Source organism: Pyrgilauda ruficollis, unplaced genomic scaffold (genome assembly GCF_017590135.1).
Source record: "Pyrgilauda ruficollis isolate IOZ18807 unplaced genomic scaffold, ASM1759013v1 scaffold56, whole genome shotgun sequence".
NCBI classification, from domain to species: domain Eukaryota; kingdom Metazoa; phylum Chordata; class Aves; order Passeriformes; family Passeridae; genus Pyrgilauda; species Pyrgilauda ruficollis.
Window position 1 is genome coordinate 3146546 of NW_024527266.1, and position 20389 is coordinate 3166934.

The window sequence follows — 20389 nt, forward strand, 5'->3', positions numbered from 1 at the left end:
CAACTCGCAACCCCTTGCTCTTGTCTTTAGCTGTGCAAAAACTCTCAGAAGAGTCTGGGTCCATCTTCTCTGCATCACCTGCAGCCACAGGCAAGTGCTGTTGCACTGCCGAGCCCCAGCAAGCTCTTCGTGCAGAGATCAGGGTCTGGCTCTGCAGTTCTGGAGCTTCACTGATGTAAAACTCCTGTCAGTGGCCAGGGTCGGGACGTCAGTCTTTTCTTCAAAGAGCTCCCACCTGAAGGACTGCATTTCTCATTCAGCTTCCCCTCATAAATAAATCACATCTTAGACCCGGGACTACAAAATGATTATTAACAACACACTTTTGCCCCTTGTAGCCCAGCATTGTGGGTGGCTTCAGCCAGTGTTTTGATGTATGCAGACAGGAGGCTCACGGGGCCACATGCCGCAAACACTAACCACCCTGTCAGCCAGCAGGAGAGGTCATCGCCATGGCCAGCCTTGCTCCTAGTCACGGAGGAGTTTCCAGTTCAAAGAGTACAATGCTGGGGTTGTGGGGCTTTTTTGATCTGCGTCAGAAAGTGGGGTTTGGAAGCCTGGTAGTTGCTCAGAAGCCAGGAGCAGCTGGAAAAGATGACACACAATGCAACAAGGCGACCACATTTCTCTGGGAAATCAAAGCCTTCTCCCAGTGGTGGTGCTGTCATGATGGAGGCAGGAAAACCATTTGAACAGCCAGCCACTGCCCCCACACACATTGCAGAGGAGAAGAACGTGTAGAAGCCTGGCGATTCTGCTGCACACATGGCAGTGCAGTGGCTTTGCACACAGCTGTGCTGACTGGCGTCCACATCTGCTGGCATCTGATGGTTCCTCACATCACTGCTGATCGCGATTGTGCCGAGCAATTTCACAGAATCACCGAATCAGTGAGGTTGGGGAAGCCCTCTGAGATCATGGAGTCCAGCCTGAGACCAAACTCCCCCATGTCAGCCAGCCTGGCACTGAGTGCCGCACCCAGCCTTTCCTTACCCACCCCCAGGGTCGGTGACCCCACCGCCTCCCTGGGCAGCCCGTTCCCATGGCTAATCACTTTCTGTGAAAAAATTCCTGCTAATGTCCCACCTAAACCTCCCCTGGTGCAGCTTGTGACTGCGTCCTCTTGTTGCCTGGGTCAAGAGGCCGATCCCCACGTGGCCACAGCCTCCTTTCAGGGGGTTGCAGACAGCGATCAGGGCACCCCCGAGCCTCCATTTCCCTGACCAGGCCCCGCTCCCCCGGTCCCCATGGCAACGCGGCGGGCGCGGGGGGCGGGGCTCGGCCGGGCGCTTCCGGGCGGCGCCGGCCGTGACGTGGCCGGCGGGGGCTGACGGCGCCGCGCGGCCGCTTCCGGTGAGCCTGGGGGCCTCTCAGGGACGCCCCCCCGCGGCTGCCCCCGCACGGTCCCGCCGGGCGGGCTGGGGCTGGGGCTGGGGCTGTGCTCGCCCGCTGCCCGGCCCGGCACTGCCCGCTGCCCTGCCCGGCACTGCCCGCTGCCCTGCCCGCTGCCCTGCCCTCAGCCCCTGCCCGGCCCCGCCTGGGGGCTGCGGCACGCTGAGCTGCCGGTGAAGCCCTGGTCCCAAAGGCTCGGTGTGGTGGAGGCGAGCACCCTCACGGCGTCGCCGTGCCGTGGGTGCTGCCGAAGGGTGGGCGGAAGCCACACGTGCCAGCTAATTGGTGCCCGAAATTAAATGGAAAGGAGGTTTGTGCGTGGGGAAATGACGAGGCTCTCGGTGGAGAGCTTGAGCACGGCCTGCCGAGGCAGGCGGTGAGCGGCAGAAAGTGGCGTGACCTGCTGCGGGGTCGAGAACGTGGAGATGGATGTGTGGTGGGTGCCGGGATAAAGCTGAGTGCCTCCAGCGGCCGTGGTGCAAGGTCGAGCGTGGGGAGAAGCAGCTTCGGGAAGGGGCCGCGTTTTGTTCTGCGCTTTGGAAGCGCTGCACGTGTGTCAGTCCTGGGTTTGGAGCGTGCAGTGCTCAAACTCGAGGGCTTCATCCTGTCGCATGCACAGCAGAGAACCAGGGACACTTGACTCGTTTTTCATCTTTTGATATAAGAGCAGAGACCACAATGTGGCATTCCGGAACAAAAAGGAGATTGACAAAGGTGATAAGGTGGTTCTCTGTTTTTTCCTATTGCAATAATTCATTTCTTTGGTTTATTCTGTTCTTTCTTCCCAGGGAGTTTGGAATAAGCAGCTTCAGACAAGCAGACTCCACTGAACCAAAACAATGTTTGCAGATTTGGACTATGATATTGAGGAAGATAAGCTGTGAGTATTTCACTTTCTTTTCCTGGTGTTTCTTACAATAGAAGTAGGCTTTGCAGCTAAGGCCTAATGAGAGTTGGTAAATTTACCTGTGTGTGATGCTGTGTGCTGAACATCAGCCTTCCTGTTCAGTGCTGATTTCTTGTTCCCTCTGGAAAGCAGGGATAAGGCATCACTGTGCTGGTGGACAAAGGAGAATATTTGTGTTGCTCTGCAGTGACTGCCCTGCATTTATTATAGAGCACTTGATTTGCATCACATTTATGCTGTGCAAGTTGTCCTCTCACTCCAGCACTATGTGCAGCTGAAACACTAAAGCATGATAGTGTTTCCTCAGTGCCTAGCCACAGATGAGGGTGTCTCTTCCACATCTAATCCTTGCATGCAATCCCAAGAAAAAGGTAGCGCTGAAGGTCTCCCTGCTGGCCCATGCTGATAGGCTCTGTGGCAGAGGTGAGGGAATGAATTCAGATGTGCAGTGCCCATGATGTTTCCCATTTGTACTGACTCAGATACCAGAGTTGCTTCATATGCAGGCAGCTCTGCCTGTGTTCAGTTATTCCTTTCTCTTTGTAGGGGCATCCCCACTGTACCTGGGACAGTGACCCTGAAGAAGGACTCTCAGAACCTGATTGGGATCAGCATTGGAGGAGGAGCACAGTACTGCCCCTGTCTCTACATCGTCCAGGTGGGCACCTGGGGAGGAAAAATAAGCCATCTTTTTAAAACAGGGTTGGCCTGAGAGATGGGAAGTGTGGAAAGAGAGCTCTATGCTGTTTGTTTTTCTCAAAGTGGGAGATGACATCTCATTTTTCAGTGAAAAGATTTCCTTACTAGGTGTGGAAAAACTAAATTAAAACTACTAGAATTATCCTTCTCCTTGGAGAGCGTGTTAGAATTCACAGGGGAACAGTGTGACACTCCCAGCACCAGGAAATCCTGTGCTCAAGGAGGCACATCCTAGGGGCAAGAACTTCCTGAGGGAACCAGATGATCAGCCCACCTCTTGGTTTGGAAGGGGGGAAAACTGCAGCTCCACCATGGACAAAGCAGAAGTGAATTAAGTGGGAGGAAGGCAGCTGTTTGGTTGTCCCTTCTCCTGCCTGCAGACCGCCTGTGCTCTGCCTTAGGTGTTCGACAACACTCCAGCAGCCTTGGACGGCACCGTAGCGGCCGGGGATGAAATCACCGGAGTCAACGGGAAATCCGTCAAAGGGAAGACCAAAGTGGAGGTGGCCAAGATGATACAGATGGTAAAGGTGAGAGGTAGGAGGGGGCCACTGGAGCTTCTGGGTCATAGCTGGCAGCTTATTGTCCTTGGGCAAAGGGAGCCGCTGCTGCCTGCTCCCAGCACAGTTTGGGGTTTGCTCTTTCTGCAGGGAGAAGTGACAATACACTACAACAAGCTTCAGGCTGACCCGAAGCAGGGCAAGTCTTTGGATATTGGTAAGACTGGTTTCTTTCTCCCTAGAGTGTTAAAATGATGCAGAAGGATGAAAGATTGGTCCCAGCTAAAACAAATCTGTTTCCTTTCTTGCTCTTAATTCAGTTGTTTTCAAAGAGAGTTACAGGTTTAAAAAAAAATCCTTCCCTGACATTTTGAAATAGGCTTGAAAGTTAAATCAAGATTTAATTGTTGTTGTGGGAGGCTTGTTTTTCTGTGCTGTGTTTAGCATGGATGATGAATCTCAACTGCATAATAATTTAATTAATTTATTTTTAATACATGTAAGTTAGGCTGACCTGTTCTGAGATATACACAGAAATGTGTCAGTTGAAAGGCATTGGTGGTGATTTCTAACCATGGAGAACAGTGATGAAATACCTATCTATACTGAGTTTTGTATAAACATAAATTTTATGGGAGACTGGAGAGCCTTTATTGCTGAAACAAAGTGTCTGGTTTTGAACTAAGCCTACACAGCTGTCTCCTTTATATGGTCTGCCTTTCTCACTTTCAGCAAAATGTATCCATTCTCTTTGCTCTCATTTATTTTCCTGGTGATTATGGTGCTAATAAATTGACAGGAGTTCTGGAAAATCGTGAATAGCGAGATGGATTTCTGGGAAAACAGAAGTGTGATGAGAATATGGTATTTTCCAGAACACTATGGCTTCAGCTGAGTTCTTGGGATCTGCAGGCAAGGCAGCCTGTAAATAAAGGTGACTGAGTCATCTGGTTCCAAGAAGGGCATAGATGTTGCTAGTAATTTGTGGGGTTTGACCACCAAAGGCAGAAATTCCATCAAGAAGTGACAAAAGGATTTAACTAGGATTCAAAAGGGAAAAGTAAGGGAAGAGACAACACTGAGCATCAAGTCCTGATTGTCTTTCAGCCTCATTACTTCAGCTGAAATAATACAGCAGGTAGCATAAGCAAAGTTTAGTTCCAAATATCAAGACAAGCGCTTTGCTTACAGCAAAGTGATTGACTGGAACAATCTTCCAAAAGAATTGCTGGAGCACTGTTGATTGAAATGTTTAGGATGTGAGAGCAGAGCAGATGGGCAAGTTAGAAAACGCATTATGCATGGCTGGACCAGAGTGCCCTGTTTCTACAATATTATTTCTTCTTGCTGGCTCAACACTGAGTTAAGTGCAGTTAATCCAGTGCCTGGAAAACCAGTGAAATGTGCTGGTGAGCTTTTCATGCCTATGGAAGTGACCCTGATGCTGGTTTGTAACTTTGTTTTGGCCTTTAGTATTGAAGAAGGTAAAGCACCGGCTGGTAGAGAACATGAGCTCGGGGACAGCAGATGCTCTGGGGTTAAGCCGAGCCATACTTTGCAATGGTAGGTATTGTCCAGGAGGACATCTTCCTAATGGAATGCTTACTGTCCTGTATTTGCCTGCTTTTTATTGTTCCTTGCATCATCCACATTCGTTTCTTCTCTGCCTTGCTGTTGTGATTGTCTCTGCCCTTCCTGAGTGATACAGCCTGTCCTTGTGGCCACTTAAATGTTATCTCAGGTCAGATTAATTTCAAGCAGGGACCAACTTAGTGAATGCTAATAGATGATGACCCCACACTATAAAATAAGTTTGCATCATTTTAAAAGCTCCCCATATTGTATCACAGGACAGGCATTAAGGGATGAGGGAAATTTGAACCAAATAAATGAAACTGGTATTTTTCCACATAGTCAGGTCTTAACCATGTCCTGAATGTGACTGTTATAATTCTGTATTCTGATTCTTGTTTCTATTTAGATGGACTAGTGAAGAGATTAGAGGAGCTGGAGAGGACTGCAGAGTTATACAAAGGTAAACTGGTGTTCCATCAGACAGCCATGCAATCTGGGACACAGATGGAGAGAAGGATGCCTCCATTATGTTTCAGTGAAGTGACTTAAATGTTTTTTCTGGCTTCCATCACAGGCTTGACAGAGCACACCAAGAGTCTTCTCAGGGCTTTCTTTGAGCTATCTCAGACACACAGAGGTAAAGAATCTTGAGCAAAGGGAGCACAGATCTTTGACCTTCAGTTTCAGGAGTTTTTGTCAGTACTTAAATGTGTGATTCCCTCACTCAAAGAAAACTAGGAATTGCAGAAATGAGCTGTGAAGGACTGCTCTCCTGTATTACCAGTCATGGTGCTAACACAAGCCCCGTCCTTCACATAAGACATTGGGGAAATACCCTGCCAAACCCTGGTCTTTAGGGAATGTGTAGCTTACCTTTACTATTTCCCACATGTAGCATCATCCCACAGTTAATTGTAAGATTATGGGAGGGACTTCTAATACTGGAGACAAGATTTTTTTCAGGGTTCACCTCTTTATTCATCTGTCTGTATTTATTCTGCTCATGCAGCATTTGGAGATGTTTTCTCTGTCATTGGTGTACGGGAACCACAACCAGCTGCCAGTGAAGCCTTTGTGAAATTTGCTGATGCCCATCGCAACATTGAGAAGTTTGGGATTCACCTTCTGAAAACAATTAAGCCGGTAAAGAATTTAACCATAGGAGTAAAGGGTTTGGAGAAGAGGGGAATCTAGAAAGACAGAAGCCTGTCTTTAAAGGTGTGGTCTTAAAAGTTAATTCATTGAGGGAAGAAGGATCCTTTCTGCTTTCCTTCAGGGAATTCTCTTCATAATGAAAAGAACCTGAGGGGTAACATAATGAATATACCAACCTTGTTCCTATGACTTCTGCATATATTTCTCTCCTTTTGGGGATGAGGGAGTAGTCTCACTGACCAGTGTAGTACCTGATATTGGTATCCATAACTGCATTGTGTCACTAAAAGAGTTCAGACAAGCAACCCAGGAACAATGTAAGAATTTCAATCAATATATTTGCGTGAGAGTCTCCAGGGGATCTCTGCACTTAGTTTAGCAAAGAGAGAATTTAAGTGTTGATTTGGGCACTGCTTTCAGTGCTGTGTTGGATGGACGATGCTGAGTCATGAAACTTTGAACCAGGGAGAGCTGTTTCTAGGACTAGCTGAAAATAAAACAAGTCAGAAGCAGATGAATCCAGGCTAGGAGTGAGGCAGGCATTTCTAGCACTGGAGCCACTTGCCAGTGACTGTAAAGGAGGCTCTAACCATTCTGAGGCATGATCAAACATTTTCTTTCGAATATGCTGGAGTTCAGAGAAGTGTTTTGAGGCAGCCTCATGACCTGTGCTAGGTAAAAGGTTGCACTTAAATTGTGGTCATGCTTTTTAGTCTTTATTCAGCAAGTGGGTGTTTCTTTTGCAGATGCTCACTGACTTGAATACCTATCTGAATAAAGCCATTCCTGACACGAGGCTGACTATCAAAAAATATCTGGATGTCAAGTTTGAATATTTGGTGAGCTGCTTGGTTTTTCTGGTTGGTTTTGTTTTTTTTTTCCCCCCTAAGTGCTGGTTGAAATTAAGTTTCATAGAATCATCCTGGAAATCACATCTAGCCTATATGATCACATATCCATCCTTCCATAATCCATGAGAAAATGCCCTGTTTTTTCTAGTTCTTTGTTTACTGCCAGATTACTCAGGTTCAGACACCTGTTTTTAACTTAACACTTCTCAATGGTAAGAAAGATCTTACAGTACCCACATGACTTATTTTCTGCATGGTCAGAATTATTTCCTGATTTATTTCTAAAGAGTTCCTCTGCAACTTAGGCTCTTGAACTCCTCTAAAAACTCCCCTATCCATATTTTTCAGGTAATTTTGGCCACACTTTCTTGAGTCAAAGTAGACAACTGTCAAGTCATATTTGCTGTAATTTAGACCTTGCCCTTTTTTTATCTCCTTCATTCCACTCAGCCCTTGTTTTCTACCCAAAAAGGGTAAGGTTGCTCAGTGCACCTATAATTGAAGGAATCTGTTTGCTTTTACCTGTTGAGAGAAGTAGCTGGAGCTGCAGTCCTAAGGCAAGAGAATATGGCAGAATCTCTTCCTACATCAATCCTTCCTGCAATTAATATTTTTGTTCCCCTTCTTATTTATCCCCATCTCATACTTTTCTTGTATTGTCTTTTCCCAAAGAGTAGATCAACACTGGATTTTTCCCACTGTGCTTTCTTCAGTCTGTCCCCTAAAGAAAGGCTTGGAATGGTGCAACCTCATGGGTATGGGTGATAATGAAGTTGTTTCTAATTTTTAATAGTTCCTTCCTGTTTTGCTTTTTTTTTTTTTTTTTTTTTTTAATCTTTAATTCTGCGAAGTCTTACTGCCTGAAAGTCAAAGAGATGGATGATGAAGAGTACAGCTGCATTGTGAGTATCATACAATTGCAAAAGCACCCCTGTGTCTGTCAGCACCTAAACTAGTGAATGCATCTTAAGGAATTACATACATTTATTCTTAATGTATTAGAAATAGAGGATCCTTAAATGCTACCTGGGAAGCACTGCAGCTTGTTTGCTCAGTGGTTGCCTTTCTCAGTGTTTAAGTACTATTAGGTTATGTAAGGAGGATTAAGGTGTTATCTTCACAGATTCCATTTGTGTGTAGTGTACAGCTTATCATTAATTCTGGACTTGTTTCTTAGAAATGGAGATTTAGCTTCTCTGTAGCAAAATGCATGTGAAGCTGCATTTAGGAGTGAAAGAAATTGATTAAAGGATATCTCTTAACAATAGGGGATTTATAGTTTATAATTTTAGGACTTTAATCCTTAACAGCTCTGTTTAAAATAGCTAAAGGTATCCCATAAATTCCAGTTTCCCTGCATAAAATAACATCTTTTTCATCCTCAACCTCAGAGCAGGCATTTGATTTCTTGGAGTGCCTAGTTTCCAAGTGCCAGGAAGGAACCAAACTCCTAACACAATTTTTCATGATATGTTTCCTTCTAAATCCCAGTCTTTCCCAGCAGAGCGACACCTTTGGGTTTTGGCACGTGCAGTGTGTGCTGAGGAGCCGTAGTCTGTCTCACGGATTTTTCTGTATGTTGTGGTTACAGGTGCAAGGGAAGGATGCTTCACTGCTGACAGAGCTAACCCCTTCCCAGACTTTTGCAGGACAATGTATAGGTCCCTCCCTGTTGGTTTCCAGCATTGTGTCTGGGTGGTTGTAGATACCAGAGAGTTCCTTGAGTAGATGTGTAATTCATTATGCAATCCATTCAGGGAAAACCTTACAGAGGAGGGCAGAATTTTTGTGTGCTTGATATAAACTCATTCTTAATGCCTGTCTTACTAGTCCAGGTAAGAAGCCATGCCACCTCTCCGTGCTGGGCTGAAAGGTGCCTGTCCTTTTGCATTTGCTTAGTAGTGATGCTTTTCTTTACCATGCTTGGTGTGTGTTTGGCCTTCAAAGTGGCCCCACTGACTGCCAGTTTTTGACACGGCTCAGTGTTCCTCCTGGTTCCTGCTTCCTGACAGCAGTTCCTGTGTGCCTGAGAGGTCTGTGATAACCCAAGGTCATTGTGAGTCCACACTGGTAGGCAGACTTGTGTGCAAGCACTGCTGTGGGAGTCTCTAAAATGGCACTGTGTTTTTGGCAGGCTCTGGGTGAGCCTCTCTACCGGGTCAGCACTGGGAACTACGAGTACCGCCTCATCCTGCGCTGCCGGCAGGAGGCTCGCACGCGCTTTGCCAAGATGAGGAAGGACGTGCTAGAGAAAATAGAGCTCCTGGACCAGAAACATGGTGAGTGCCACTGCTGAGTTCAGCAGACATGACTTTGGCCTTTGTGCTCCTCCTTTGTCCCAGCTCAGAAGACGGCTCCGTTCTTCTTTGCTGAAGAACTCCTTTGTGGCTGTACCCGAGACATCAGCCCTGAGGGGCCAAAAGGGATTAATGTGTAGGAGATGGTATCTAACACTGGTAAGGGAGGCTTGATCACAGCCTTCACACTGTTTAGGAAGGAAATTTTTACACTTTTTCCCCCCAACATGTCCCCACTACAGTGCAGGACATCGTGTTCCAGCTCCAGCGTTTTGTCTCCACGATGTCCAAGTACTACGACGACTGCTACGCCGTGCTCCGGGACGCTGATGTCTTCCCCATCGAGGTGGACCTCGCCCGCACCACCCTCAGCTATGGGCAGAAGGACACTTACACAGATGGGGCGGAAGAAGAAGGAGAAAGTGAGAGAGAGGGTAGCGGGAGGGAGGATGCAAATGGAGAGAAGCTCATTGATGATGCCTGAGTGTGTCAGCATGGCCAGAGGGAGGACTTTGCAGACTTATGTAAACATGTATTTCACGTGGCCATTCATCCTCTGCGATTTCTCTGTGTCCAGCCTCGGATTCCTCCTCTGCTTTGGGTGGGGTAGCTGGTTGGATTGGGACCAGCCTCTGCTTTCCTCTCTTTTCCTTTGCTTGTTTGCCTGGATAATTGTTTTTTGCCCCTGGAGACTTCTGCTACCCAACCTGGGTACTAAGCTGTGGGGAGGAAAAGCCACTCCAGCACTGCTATGTGTCCCTGTGCAGGCAGGACTCTGCTGAGCACGTGGGCAGCACCGCTCCTCTCTGGCACATGGAAGCTGGTTAAGGGTTTGGAGGTGGTTACAAATGGTGAGAACAGCCTCCTTCCATCCTCCCCTTGTGCTGTGGGGAAGTGTTAGCATCACTGCTTGCTGTCATCAAGCTCCTTCGAGCATCCACCTTAGGACTGTGATGGAAATACCCTATCTTTAAAATAGAAAGGAGACACAAGCCCTTGTGGAGAGAGGAAGAGGCTTTGGGATTTTTTTAGTATAAAGAATGACTAGTGTGCTCTCCTCTCTGCACAACTATTTTGTGTTGCCTCTGGGCCAGCCAGCAGCAGTACCTTTCCTCCCATTCCCTAGCACAAGGGAAGGGGGAAAAGGAAAGCTGAGGTAAGTGAGAGTGCTTCTTTCCTCCTTCCTTTTCTCTTCTCCTCCCTCCATCTCTGGGCCAATCCCAGATGCAGATGGCACTTTATCTGTTAGTGGGCAGCACAACCACCAGGAGTGGTGGTGTTCTTGGGCCAGGGGTTTTGACTTCTCTGTCATTACATTCTAGTGGTCGTGGGAGAAGTTATTTAAGTGCATTAATTTATGATCAAGATTTTTTTTTTTGGATTTGTGTTTCTCTTTGATTGTTTTTGGAGCTTCTTCATCTCTGTGGGTGCCTGGAAAAAAGCCATCCATGGTCAAGCTGCTCTGGAGAATTTAAACAGACTGGTGTAGTGACTATTGTCTGTAATAAAGAAATATTGACATTTCATTTCATGTCCTTCATGCCTTTCTATGAGAGGTTTGTTTGCTTATCTTCCACTGGTTTTAATCTTAATCTGTAATCTTGGGAAGATGGGTGTCATGTGCTGGCCATTTTTGTCTTCTCATACTGGTGCACAATCTCTACACCAACCTGTGGTGGTCAGTGCAGTGCAGATTTCCAGAGGAAGAGAGTTACAAACGCTGTAGCAAGGCCAGTTCTCCAGCAATACCAGCTTCTCTGCATTTTTGCTTCCCAGGGAAACACCAGTCTTGTGTGGTGCCTCAGTCCCGCCAAGGTGGCATCTCTGTCCCTCTCCAGGGCCAGCTTCCCCACACATCTCAGCTGTTGCATCACAAGCTTCAGCTGATGCTTAAGTCCCTGATCCTCTTTCGGAGTTGTTTGTTGGGCCAAAACAAAAGCAGTTGAGGGGGAGCTGAAAATGCTTCAGCAGAGTCTGCCTGAAAGCCATTGAAACCAAGTGTAAAGCAGCATAGCTGGGTTTTTTAGGAAGAGGTCTGGGAATCTTGCAGCACTGTCTGTAGTGAGATCTCATACCCTGAGGGCTTTTATTTGCTTTTGTGAAAATAATTTAAGAGCGGGAGGCTTAGTGGGAAATGTTGGCTTGTGACAAGGAAACAGAGGGGACCTTGTTCTAGTGACCGGCCTGGCTGACAAGGGCAGTTGTTTTCATGCTGTGGACCTTGGACCTCTGGGAAGTTGTGAGCTCTTTCTTGGAGGGCATACTAGTGAATAAGGGAAAACCAGCCTGGGGTTACTGGGGAAAGAGCTGCAGAGCAGCTTGGTCAAGCAGAAACAGCGATCCTTCCTTGTTGGGAAGGAAAGCATGCTTTGAGGGCATTGGATGAATGCCTGCAGGGCCCCAGCACCCTTGCTGCTGCTCTCATTCTCCCAGAGCTTTGCATCTGGGGTTTGGTATGGGGTTTAGTCTTGTTTGGGATATTTCTAAGGGAGTTTGAGTAGGAAAAAGCCCAAAGTCACCACTATGACTAGCTCAATATCAGATCTAACAGTGGTGTTAGCTATGGTGGGACAGAGTACAGCCTCGTGGGGTTTACCTTCTCCCCTCCAATTTCCAGTTCTTCTGTCTCTTCTTAAACTGATATTCTTCAACAGCTTCATCTTGCTCATCATTTACTGCTGGTTTTTGTTTGGGAGCACATAGAATGAAACCCTTTCCTTCATGTCCCCACTCCCCTGCTGTGTTTAAATGGCTTTATGGATCCTGCCAACTACCCATTAATTTGTAGTCAGTCTGGTCTGGAATGAAACACAACTTTTGGTGGCCCAACAAGCTGCCTTCCCTGTAGCCCTCTGCTTAGTTTTTGATCCCTTGTTATAGTCACAGGTTCCCCCAGGGTCTCTGAGGTGAAGCAGTTCAGGAAACCGGAAGAAAGAGCTTTGGCCAGGGGTGTTTATAAAAGATCTAGTCCTAAAGCAGATTAGAAGTGGTTTAAGCATGCCGGGGAAGGTTGTCCTCTCTGAATCTAGAAATCCACCACTGCAGCAGGGGGTGAGGGGGTCATGCCTGCTTTACCACGTGCTCCAACACCCTCGTTAGCGGCACCCGGGGACTGGGGCTTGTCCTTCTGCCTTACCTTTGATTCCTTTATGTAAGGAGGTTTTCTCTATTTAAGAGGAAAACACAGGCACACCTGGTGCCATTCCTGCTCAGTGGATAATCGCTTGGGACATGGTTATTTACCTGTCTTGAAACCCCCGCCCCCACAGGGGCCAAGTTTTTCCCTTCACACGTCAACGGGACTCACTTGAGCCTAGATAAAGCTGGCTTGGTGCTATTCCTGTCAGCGAGGCTCCGTGCTGCAGCTGCACACCTAATGGCATTAGCCTTTCTTAGGTGCCTTCTTCTTGTACCTCAGCAGCAGCGCTTCGCCACCTGGGGAAGCAGCATCAGGTGTCACTGCCCCAGCTTTGCTGCCCACTAAAGATGTGCCAGGCAGAGGTGGCTGGAGCTGGTGGCCTCCTGGTTCGGCAGTGCCCGAGGGAGGTGTTGCAGAGAGCCTGGTGTCTGCCCCCATGGTGGTTGGTAGCTGTGAGTTACACCACCTCCTAAACACACTGCCAGTGAGACTGACACTATCCAGACCGTGGAAGTGGGGTGAAGGAAACACTGACACCAGAAAAGAGCGTACCAGATCTGATTACAAAGAGTCTCTAATTGTTTGTGTTCTGTATTGTGACCATGCAGAAGGAAAAGGAGAGTCCTTGGCAGCCTCTTCTGAAGACTTTCTCCAGGGCTGGTGTGAAAGTGAGGAAAGAAGATTATTATTTTTTTCTTTTTGGTGTTTGGGCTGCTCTGAGCCTGCGTTGTACCAGCATGGATGCAAGCATACGTATCACTGGGTGGGTTGTGGACATATGTACATAAGGACCGGCTATTCTTATACCTCTCCCACTTATTTCTTACATCTGCCTTTGTCCCAGCTTTCTGCTCCCTGCATCCCGCCTACCCTCCCATGCTGAGGTGCTTGCAAAGAAGGCCAGTTTTATACATCCCTGTTCTCTGCCCTGGCTAAAAACTGTCCCTCTCCACCCTCTGGTCAGCGTTGCAGCCGTCTCGGGCCAACACCTCCCCATCCCCTGCGGGACAGCCGCCTCCCTCCCCTCTCTGCTCCTCTGCCACATGGTTGGCCTCCTCGCTGGCCACCACCACGGCGTTCTCAGTGCTGTGGGCCGGCTGGTGGTTGTTGCTGCTGTGCTCCTCGGCTTCCTGCACGTCGGACTCCGCTTCCTCGGTGTCGCTGCCCCCTCCTGCAGAGGGGTTGTTCTCGGGGGGAGGCTCCTTCTTCCCTCGGTTCAGGCAGCAGTAGCTGGCCACACCCAGGAAGAGGGCGGAGAGCACGACCTCTGAGCCCGCCAGGTAGAAGATCACCTCATAGTTCTTGAGAGCATCGACCAGGCGGCCTGATGGTTGGAGAAGAAATGAGATGGTTGGAGAAGACATGAGATGGTTAAAGTCAGCCTACGCACTCCTGCATGGACAGCCCAGTGCAGGTGGGCAACACCTGCGTTTGGCTGAGGACCCATTCCTCAAGGGAGCAGCGAGAAGCCTGAATACCTAAAAATCACCCTGGGAAAGAGCCACACTGTACTTCTGGGAAAAGTACGGTAACAGTGCATGGTTGGTGTTTTCCCTTGTTTAGACAACCTTAAATAATTGTAACACCTTCATGGTGGGCCATCTTCTAGTTGCCAAGGCGGGAAAAGCCTCTCATGATTTGGATTGGCCAGTCTCAGAAAAGAAAGTTTGAGAGGCATTGCTATGTCTTAAGCTATTATGTCAGGAAAACATTCTGAAGGGAAGAACAAATTTCTCTTTGGCAGAGAAATCCCTCTTGTTGGCCCACACCTGGTGATTTCTGTGCCAGATATTCTCAATCTATTTTCTGAATCCACTGGGGCTAGCAATGGAGGAAGAGTTCCCAGTCCTTGGTGCTGGGGAGCAGGAACAGCTGCCTTGCTGCGGTCAGGATGCAACTGTAGAAGTGTGCTCTTCATCCCGGTCTCGCATGCTCCCAAATGCACATGTGACCCCCAGTCCCTGCTGTGCTACAGAAACCAGCCCCAGGACATGCTGAGGTGCCTCTCGGAGCAGTCATGGGACAAATTCCTGGGCAGGTGAATGTGCCCCTGTTCAGCCAAGCCGGATGGCGAACGAGAAGCCTGCGTGCCCCAGCGCGCGTGCGTGTGCGTGTGTGTGTGCGGCTTATCCTGTGCCAAACCCCTTCGGCCCCACAGAGCGGGAAGCAGCTCAGGAGGATTACACCAAACAAAGCCACTTTGTTCCACCCCCTTCTCCCAGCCGAGCACTGTTCTCCCCGAGTCCAAGCCGTCAGGATTGTCAGAGCGCTTGAGCTTCCTGCACCAGGGGGTCCTACGGCCCCCAACGTGACCTGGCTGCCCCCAGCACGGTTCTTCAGTGGCCCTGCACTGTCTGTGTGCCACTGTGCATGCACAGAGCACCAAGGCACAGCTGAACTGAGGCAGGAGGGCTGAGGGATTCCCTTCTTAGCACCCCACTGGTGGGCCTTGCTCCTTAGGCAAGGTGCTGTTAAACCCACCTCTTCCCCCAGTGATCTCTCTGCAGCTGCCTCGAGACACATACTTCTTGTCCCTCCCTGGCCTGGGACTGCTGACTGCCCCACAGCTTATAAAGTGAGGTATGAATTATTGTTAGCATTTAAGAGGTTCCTCTCTTGGCTGCCAAATTTTACTTGAGAACTGGTTGGAGTTGCTGAGGGTGGGCTTTACTCATAACTGGTGGTTTGTGCTGAAGAAAAGACAACTCACACAAAGATCTTCAATGATGGGCTTTAGCCTATGTGTTAGAGCTGAAGGAAGGGAGTGCAAGAAACAACAGAGTGGTTCCTGCCTGGGGATTTTCCATAGTCTTGTCCCTGACTCTTCCTTGCAAATCAGGAAACTGCACTTTGTCTGGAAATAAGCCTTGGGCATGGTTTGGCTTTCTCACATGTGATCAGACACTTAACATTAATCTGCACCAACCTCCATTCAACAGCCTGTTTTGATGGGCTGTTTGTGGGGCATGGGCCTTACCAGGGGCTGTGACCTAGACTAGACTGGCTGAAAAGCTGTGAGTGTCTTAATCCTCTTAGAAAAATTACCAGCAAATGCCTCAGGGGACTGTGCAAACTGTTTTGACTTGACTGACAGCAAAACACCTGTGCCTTGGAATTGGGATCAGAACAAACTGAGATCACTATTCGCAGTGCCAATCAAAAGGCCGTGGACACCAAGGAGAATTTGAGAGACGCTTGCTTTGTCCTAATGAAGACTCTCAAAGGTTTGTCTGCAGCATGTGCCTGACCCTATCCTTAACATGATTCTATGCAACATTTGTAGTGAAGGCAGAGATCAGCTCTCAGCTTCTAGAGCAAATTTAAAGTTGAGAAATAGGGTCTTTCTTCAAGTGCAGTGTCTGTGCCCGGTACCTGCAATACAGTGGAGCAGGGGCAGCCAAACGAGTCACCTGCAGCAAGGCACCTACCTGCCGAGGGTGGGCCGATGAGCACGGCAAAAGCCTCGATGAGTAGGACCAGCCCGATGGCGCTGGAGAACTTCTGGGAGCCGACGATGGCCATCAGCACCTCGAACTGCAGTGCCCCCACCATGCCGTAGGAGATGCCAAAGAAGACGCAGAAGATGACCAGCCCCGTGTAGTTGCTCGCCCTGGCACTGCAGATGTCTGTCAAGCCGTTGAAGAGCATGGAGAAGCTGAACAGATATGCCACGTGAGGGCGGACCCACTTCAGCCCTGCCACCATGCCGCAGGCTGGGCGGGCAAAGATGTCTATGAAACCGATGATGGAGAGCAAGAACGCGGCCTCTGTGTCCGGAACGCCTGTGTCCTTGGCATAGTTGACCAGCAATATGGGGGGCACGAAGAGACCCAAGACCAGGATGAACTTTGAAATGGTGTAAATGATAAACCCTCGGTTGGAGAAGATACTGAAATCCAGAAGCTTCTTTCCTTTCTTGGGCTTCTTCTTGACTTTCTTGCCTTTCTTAGTTCCATCAGTGGTGCTGATTCCCTCCTCTGACTTCCCTCCTATGGGCAGCATCTCCTTGGCTTCATATTTGTCCTGAGCTTTGCCCATCTTCCTCTTCATGCCCATATCCAGGGGTCTCATGACTGCCCCACAAGTGCAGCAGTTAAGCAGAAGGCCCCCCATGATAAGGAACCCTCCTCGCCAGCCAAACTTCTCCAGCAGCACTTGCCCCAGTGGAGAGAGGGAGGAGAGGAAGACAGGGCTCCCAGCAGCAGCCAGTCCATTGGCGAGAGGCCGACGCTTGTCAAAGTAGGTGCCCAGCATGATCAGTGAGGGCTGGAAGTTCAATGCCATACCCAGACCTACATGGAAGTGAGAGCCAGGAGGGAGACACAGAGTGCAAGAGCATGAGATGTGTTTTGCAACCAGCTGAAAATTCCCCTCAGACTATCCTAGTCCTGAAGGCCCATGATGGGATGAATGTGTTCCTCACAAGGCTCTGTGCCTTCATGTTGGTGGATTGCCCCTGCAGAGGATGGGCTAAACCAGCCTGTCCACCTGCAATGGGTTTGAATTAGGTAATTGTGCTCACACTTAGGCAGGACCTGAGCCTTGCACAGGAATTCTGCCTCTTTCCCCTGCCACTGTGTACTGATGCTGCCTACTGCAGTCACCACGATCACTGAGCACCACTTAGGTTTCTTCTGTCTCTCAGCCACAGGCCCTGGCTGTTTAGACCCAGCAGATACATCCCTCACAGGTGCAACTTTCAGGACTAGATGCCTCCCCTAGTGTGTACAAATAGGCAAGGGAGACCTGATACTAGACATGGCAGGGAAAGGGAAATACGCTAATGGGAAATATGACGTAGTCTTGGCTCTTCCCCTGGTGAGCCTGTGTTGCCCCCCAAATCCCGGGGCTCTCACCTGTCAGCACACCAGCTGTCAGATAAAGCTCAATGATATTGGTGGTAAAAGATGCCAGGATCATCCCAGCAGAAGCTAGCAGCCCGCCAATGAGCATCACAGGCCGGCAGCCAAACTGGTTCACCATGATGCTGCATACTGGTCCTAGGAGGAAGCAGAGGAGACAGAGTAGGTGACCAGGAGGAGACAGGACAACTGGGAAGGGGCAGGCAGCCCAAGCAGGGCTCTCAGGGAAGATGAAGCTGTAATGATGTTGCTCACTGCTTGGCTGCTTAGCTACATATCTGTTGGGTCTGGCCAAGGGAGAGAGGCTGGTGGTGTGGAGGCTTCTGTTCTGCCCTGCCTTTGGACCCCTATTCCCTGGCACTTGGTGTGATAGGAACAGCACTTCAGCAGTGGGAGCAAACCGTATCAATTGTCTGGGATGGAGGTGGGGTGACTCCTGCTGGGGCAGAGAAAACAGGGATATGAGATGCAGCACACTTCCAGAAGAGAAGTGGTAGGACAATTGTATTCTGCATCGTGGTTCATGACCAGGCCAGTGAGCATGAGGAGAGTCCATGGGGACATGGTCTGGGCCCATGGCAGAGTGGGAAAGCTGTGAGTTGAGAAGGGGGAAGTGTGTCCAAGCATCACCTGTCCCATAGAGCATGGCCAGCATGATGGAAGAGATCCAGGCTGTGTCACTGTAGCCCACGTGGAAATCTTTCATCAGCTCCTTGAAGTAGACACTGACGGCTTTTGGGAAGGCATAGGAGAAGCCAGTGATGACAAAGCAGCCAAGGAGCACGATCCAGCCCCAGCCACCATCCGGGGGCTTCACAGGAGCCGGGAGTTGCCCTTCTTCTGGGTCAGGTCTCCCCATCTTCTAACCTAGGAATGGAAAGGCAGGCAGGGAGGAAGTAGGGCAACAGAGAGAGGGAAAGTCTGCTGGTGCTGCAAGAAGAGAAGAGCAGAGCAGCAAACATTTACTACAAGGTTTCTCTCCATGCCCACCATGGCTCATCAGGGGCCACAGCTACTCTTTGTACCCTGATCCTGCCAGGTGAGGTGAGATTGCTTTGGGATGTGAGGTCATGCCTCAGCTGGGCAGAGGTGGGAAGCTCCCCCTGAGACGGGGGCAGCCCAGAGCTCCATAACCCCTGGCCAAACACAGCTAAACGTTGTCACAGCTCCCAGCTGAGCCCGGAGTGCTGCATCTGATGCAGCATCAGGATCTGCAGCACCCCCCTTGCTTCATATCCAGCCTTGCCTACAGATGGGGCGAGGCAAAGACCAGCAATGTGAACCATTTTTGTTTCTTGAAATCTGCCTTTGAGCCTCTCCCACGCTGGTGTGCTGCAGTGGGGAGTCCTGCCACAGAAACCTCCAGCAGTGGGGCAAGGAGAGCCATTAAGCCCTCTGTTCTTTCTTCTGGGAGACCCAGTGCATGGCACTCTCCTTCTCCCTCCCCTCCCTGCCATCAGGGGCCAGATTTCCGAAATAGGTGAAGGGGGAGAGCACAAAAAACCAGTGGTTATTTGCGTGCCAAAGAGATTAGGGCTCTGCACCTACACGGAGGGGCCGGAAAAAAGCCTAAGTGGGGAGAAGGAGGGAATTAAAGGGGATATCTTGTGAGTTGCTCTCAGGGCTCTTAAGCTGCCCAGGAATTTTGCTCCAGCTGACTGCTATGGGTATGTTTTTCATTTCTCCCTTAGGTACCAGGTTTCTGCCCCTTCCAGCACCCTTGGCCACCGTTTCTTTGTCAGCCAGGATTATTTCCACACCTGCATGCAAAGCCATCGCTGGACTTACACTGCAGATGCTCCCAAATAGATTAGACAGGCATTCTCCATGCCTGAGCTGGGCTTTTCTGGGTCTGGTTTGTCTCCTATCACTGTCTTGTGGCAGCACACTCCTAGCAAGGGTTCTTTCTCCTGCCCAACTCTCTTGGCTGAAGGACTGCAAGATGGCAGCAGCGTCCTCATCTCTTGGCACCAGCAGTTGTGGGAAATGCCAGGAGTCACAAATGGACTAGAGAGTGCTGAGGGGACAGGGACTGTCTTATGGATGTGACACACATTGCTAGAACCTGAGAGCTTTGGATCTGGGTGCATTTCTCAAGGAAGTCCCTGTTCTTGGTGTCCTCCATGCAAAGGGGCTGAGCTGAGCTGATTCCCATAGCTGCTGTTGCTCTGAGTGTCAGAGAACTGCAAATCCTTTAGATAGAAGTGTGGATGGCACAGGCTGGGGCAGACCCCAGGCAGAGGGCCCTTACTTGGCAAGAGTGGTCTTACCCCACAGCCACCCTCAGCTGTACCCCTCCTTCCCCTCTCCAGGGAGCCTTTGCTCCCAAAAACAGTGTGCAGCACTCAGATGCCTGCCACCACCATGGGTCCCTGCAGCAAACTTCCCCAAACTTTCAGGATGCTCTGAGCCACAAAAAAGGGAGCTAAATCTGGCTCTGAGCATGGACTGGGGCAGCTCTTCTGGATGGCTCTTTCCTCTTCTGGATGGCTGTTTCCTGTTTCCATTCCTTCTGGATGGCTCTTTCCTAGCAGCTCTTGGGTTGAACCACTGGGGCCAGCACAGGCTACTCTAATCTCTCCCTCCCCAGCCCAGGTCTCAGGGACTGTGGCAAGGGACAGAGACATGGACTGAAAACAGGGAGCTATAAAGATATTTTTAAGGCAAGGAATCCCTACAAGGAAGAAAAGAATAATGATACACTCTCCAGCTAGCCATACCTCCCCCATCTTGCCCTCACTGGGGTTTTCTGGATCACTGGCACCCTGACAGCCAGACTGAATAGCCTCGCTCAGACTCTGCCATTTTGCCCACTGCTCCTGTCCCAGCTCCAGCTGACTGACAAGCTTGATCCAGCTGTACAAAAGGTGACCTCTGCCAAAGCACAGTGATTTCTCAGTCAGAGCTGGTGCTCCACCACTGCACCCTCTGCTGCACGTAGCTACTTCAAGTAAGAGCTGCCACCAAACATAGCCTGAGACCTTTTATCCAAGCCCTTCTCCCAGCCTTGCT

At 49.5% G+C, this 20389-nt stretch overlaps 2 protein-coding genes across 3 annotated transcripts; one reads left to right on the top strand and one right to left on the bottom strand.

The window, feature by feature from the left end:
- Positions 1 to 1301: 1301 nt before the first annotated feature.
- On the top strand, positions 1302 to 10902 carry PICK1 (protein interacting with PRKCA 1). 2 transcript variants are annotated; one of them, XM_041481655.1, is made up of 13 exons: positions 1302 to 1353; positions 2181 to 2272; positions 2846 to 2957; positions 3400 to 3528; positions 3649 to 3715; positions 4972 to 5061; positions 5480 to 5533; positions 5648 to 5710; positions 6083 to 6216; positions 6975 to 7067; positions 7931 to 7981; positions 9214 to 9358; positions 9619 to 10902. In XM_041481655.1, the coding sequence occupies exons 2-13, from the start codon at positions 2232 to 2234 to the stop codon at positions 9858 to 9860; spliced, it is 1221 nt and encodes a 406-aa protein (XP_041337589.1). In that variant the 5' UTR covers positions 1302 to 1353; positions 2181 to 2231; the 3' UTR covers positions 9861 to 10902. The 2 variants fall into 2 exon arrangements, with proteins under 2 accessions (XP_041337589.1, XP_041337588.1); XM_041481654.1 differs by lacking the exon at positions 1302 to 1353 and adding an exon at positions 1362 to 1702.
- A 1676-nt stretch (positions 10903 to 12578) lies between these two features.
- SLC16A8 (solute carrier family 16 member 8) lies at positions 12579 to 18291 on the bottom strand. Its single transcript, XM_041481580.1, has 4 exons — positions 18008 to 18291; positions 17372 to 17515; positions 15944 to 16807; positions 12579 to 13839 (listed from the first exon to the last, which is right to left on the bottom strand). Exons 1-4 carry the CDS (start codon positions 18234 to 18236, stop codon positions 13448 to 13450), a joined length of 1629 nt encoding a protein of 542 aa, XP_041337514.1. The 5' UTR covers positions 18237 to 18291; the 3' UTR covers positions 12579 to 13447.
- Between the last annotated feature and the right edge of the window lie 2098 nt (positions 18292 to 20389).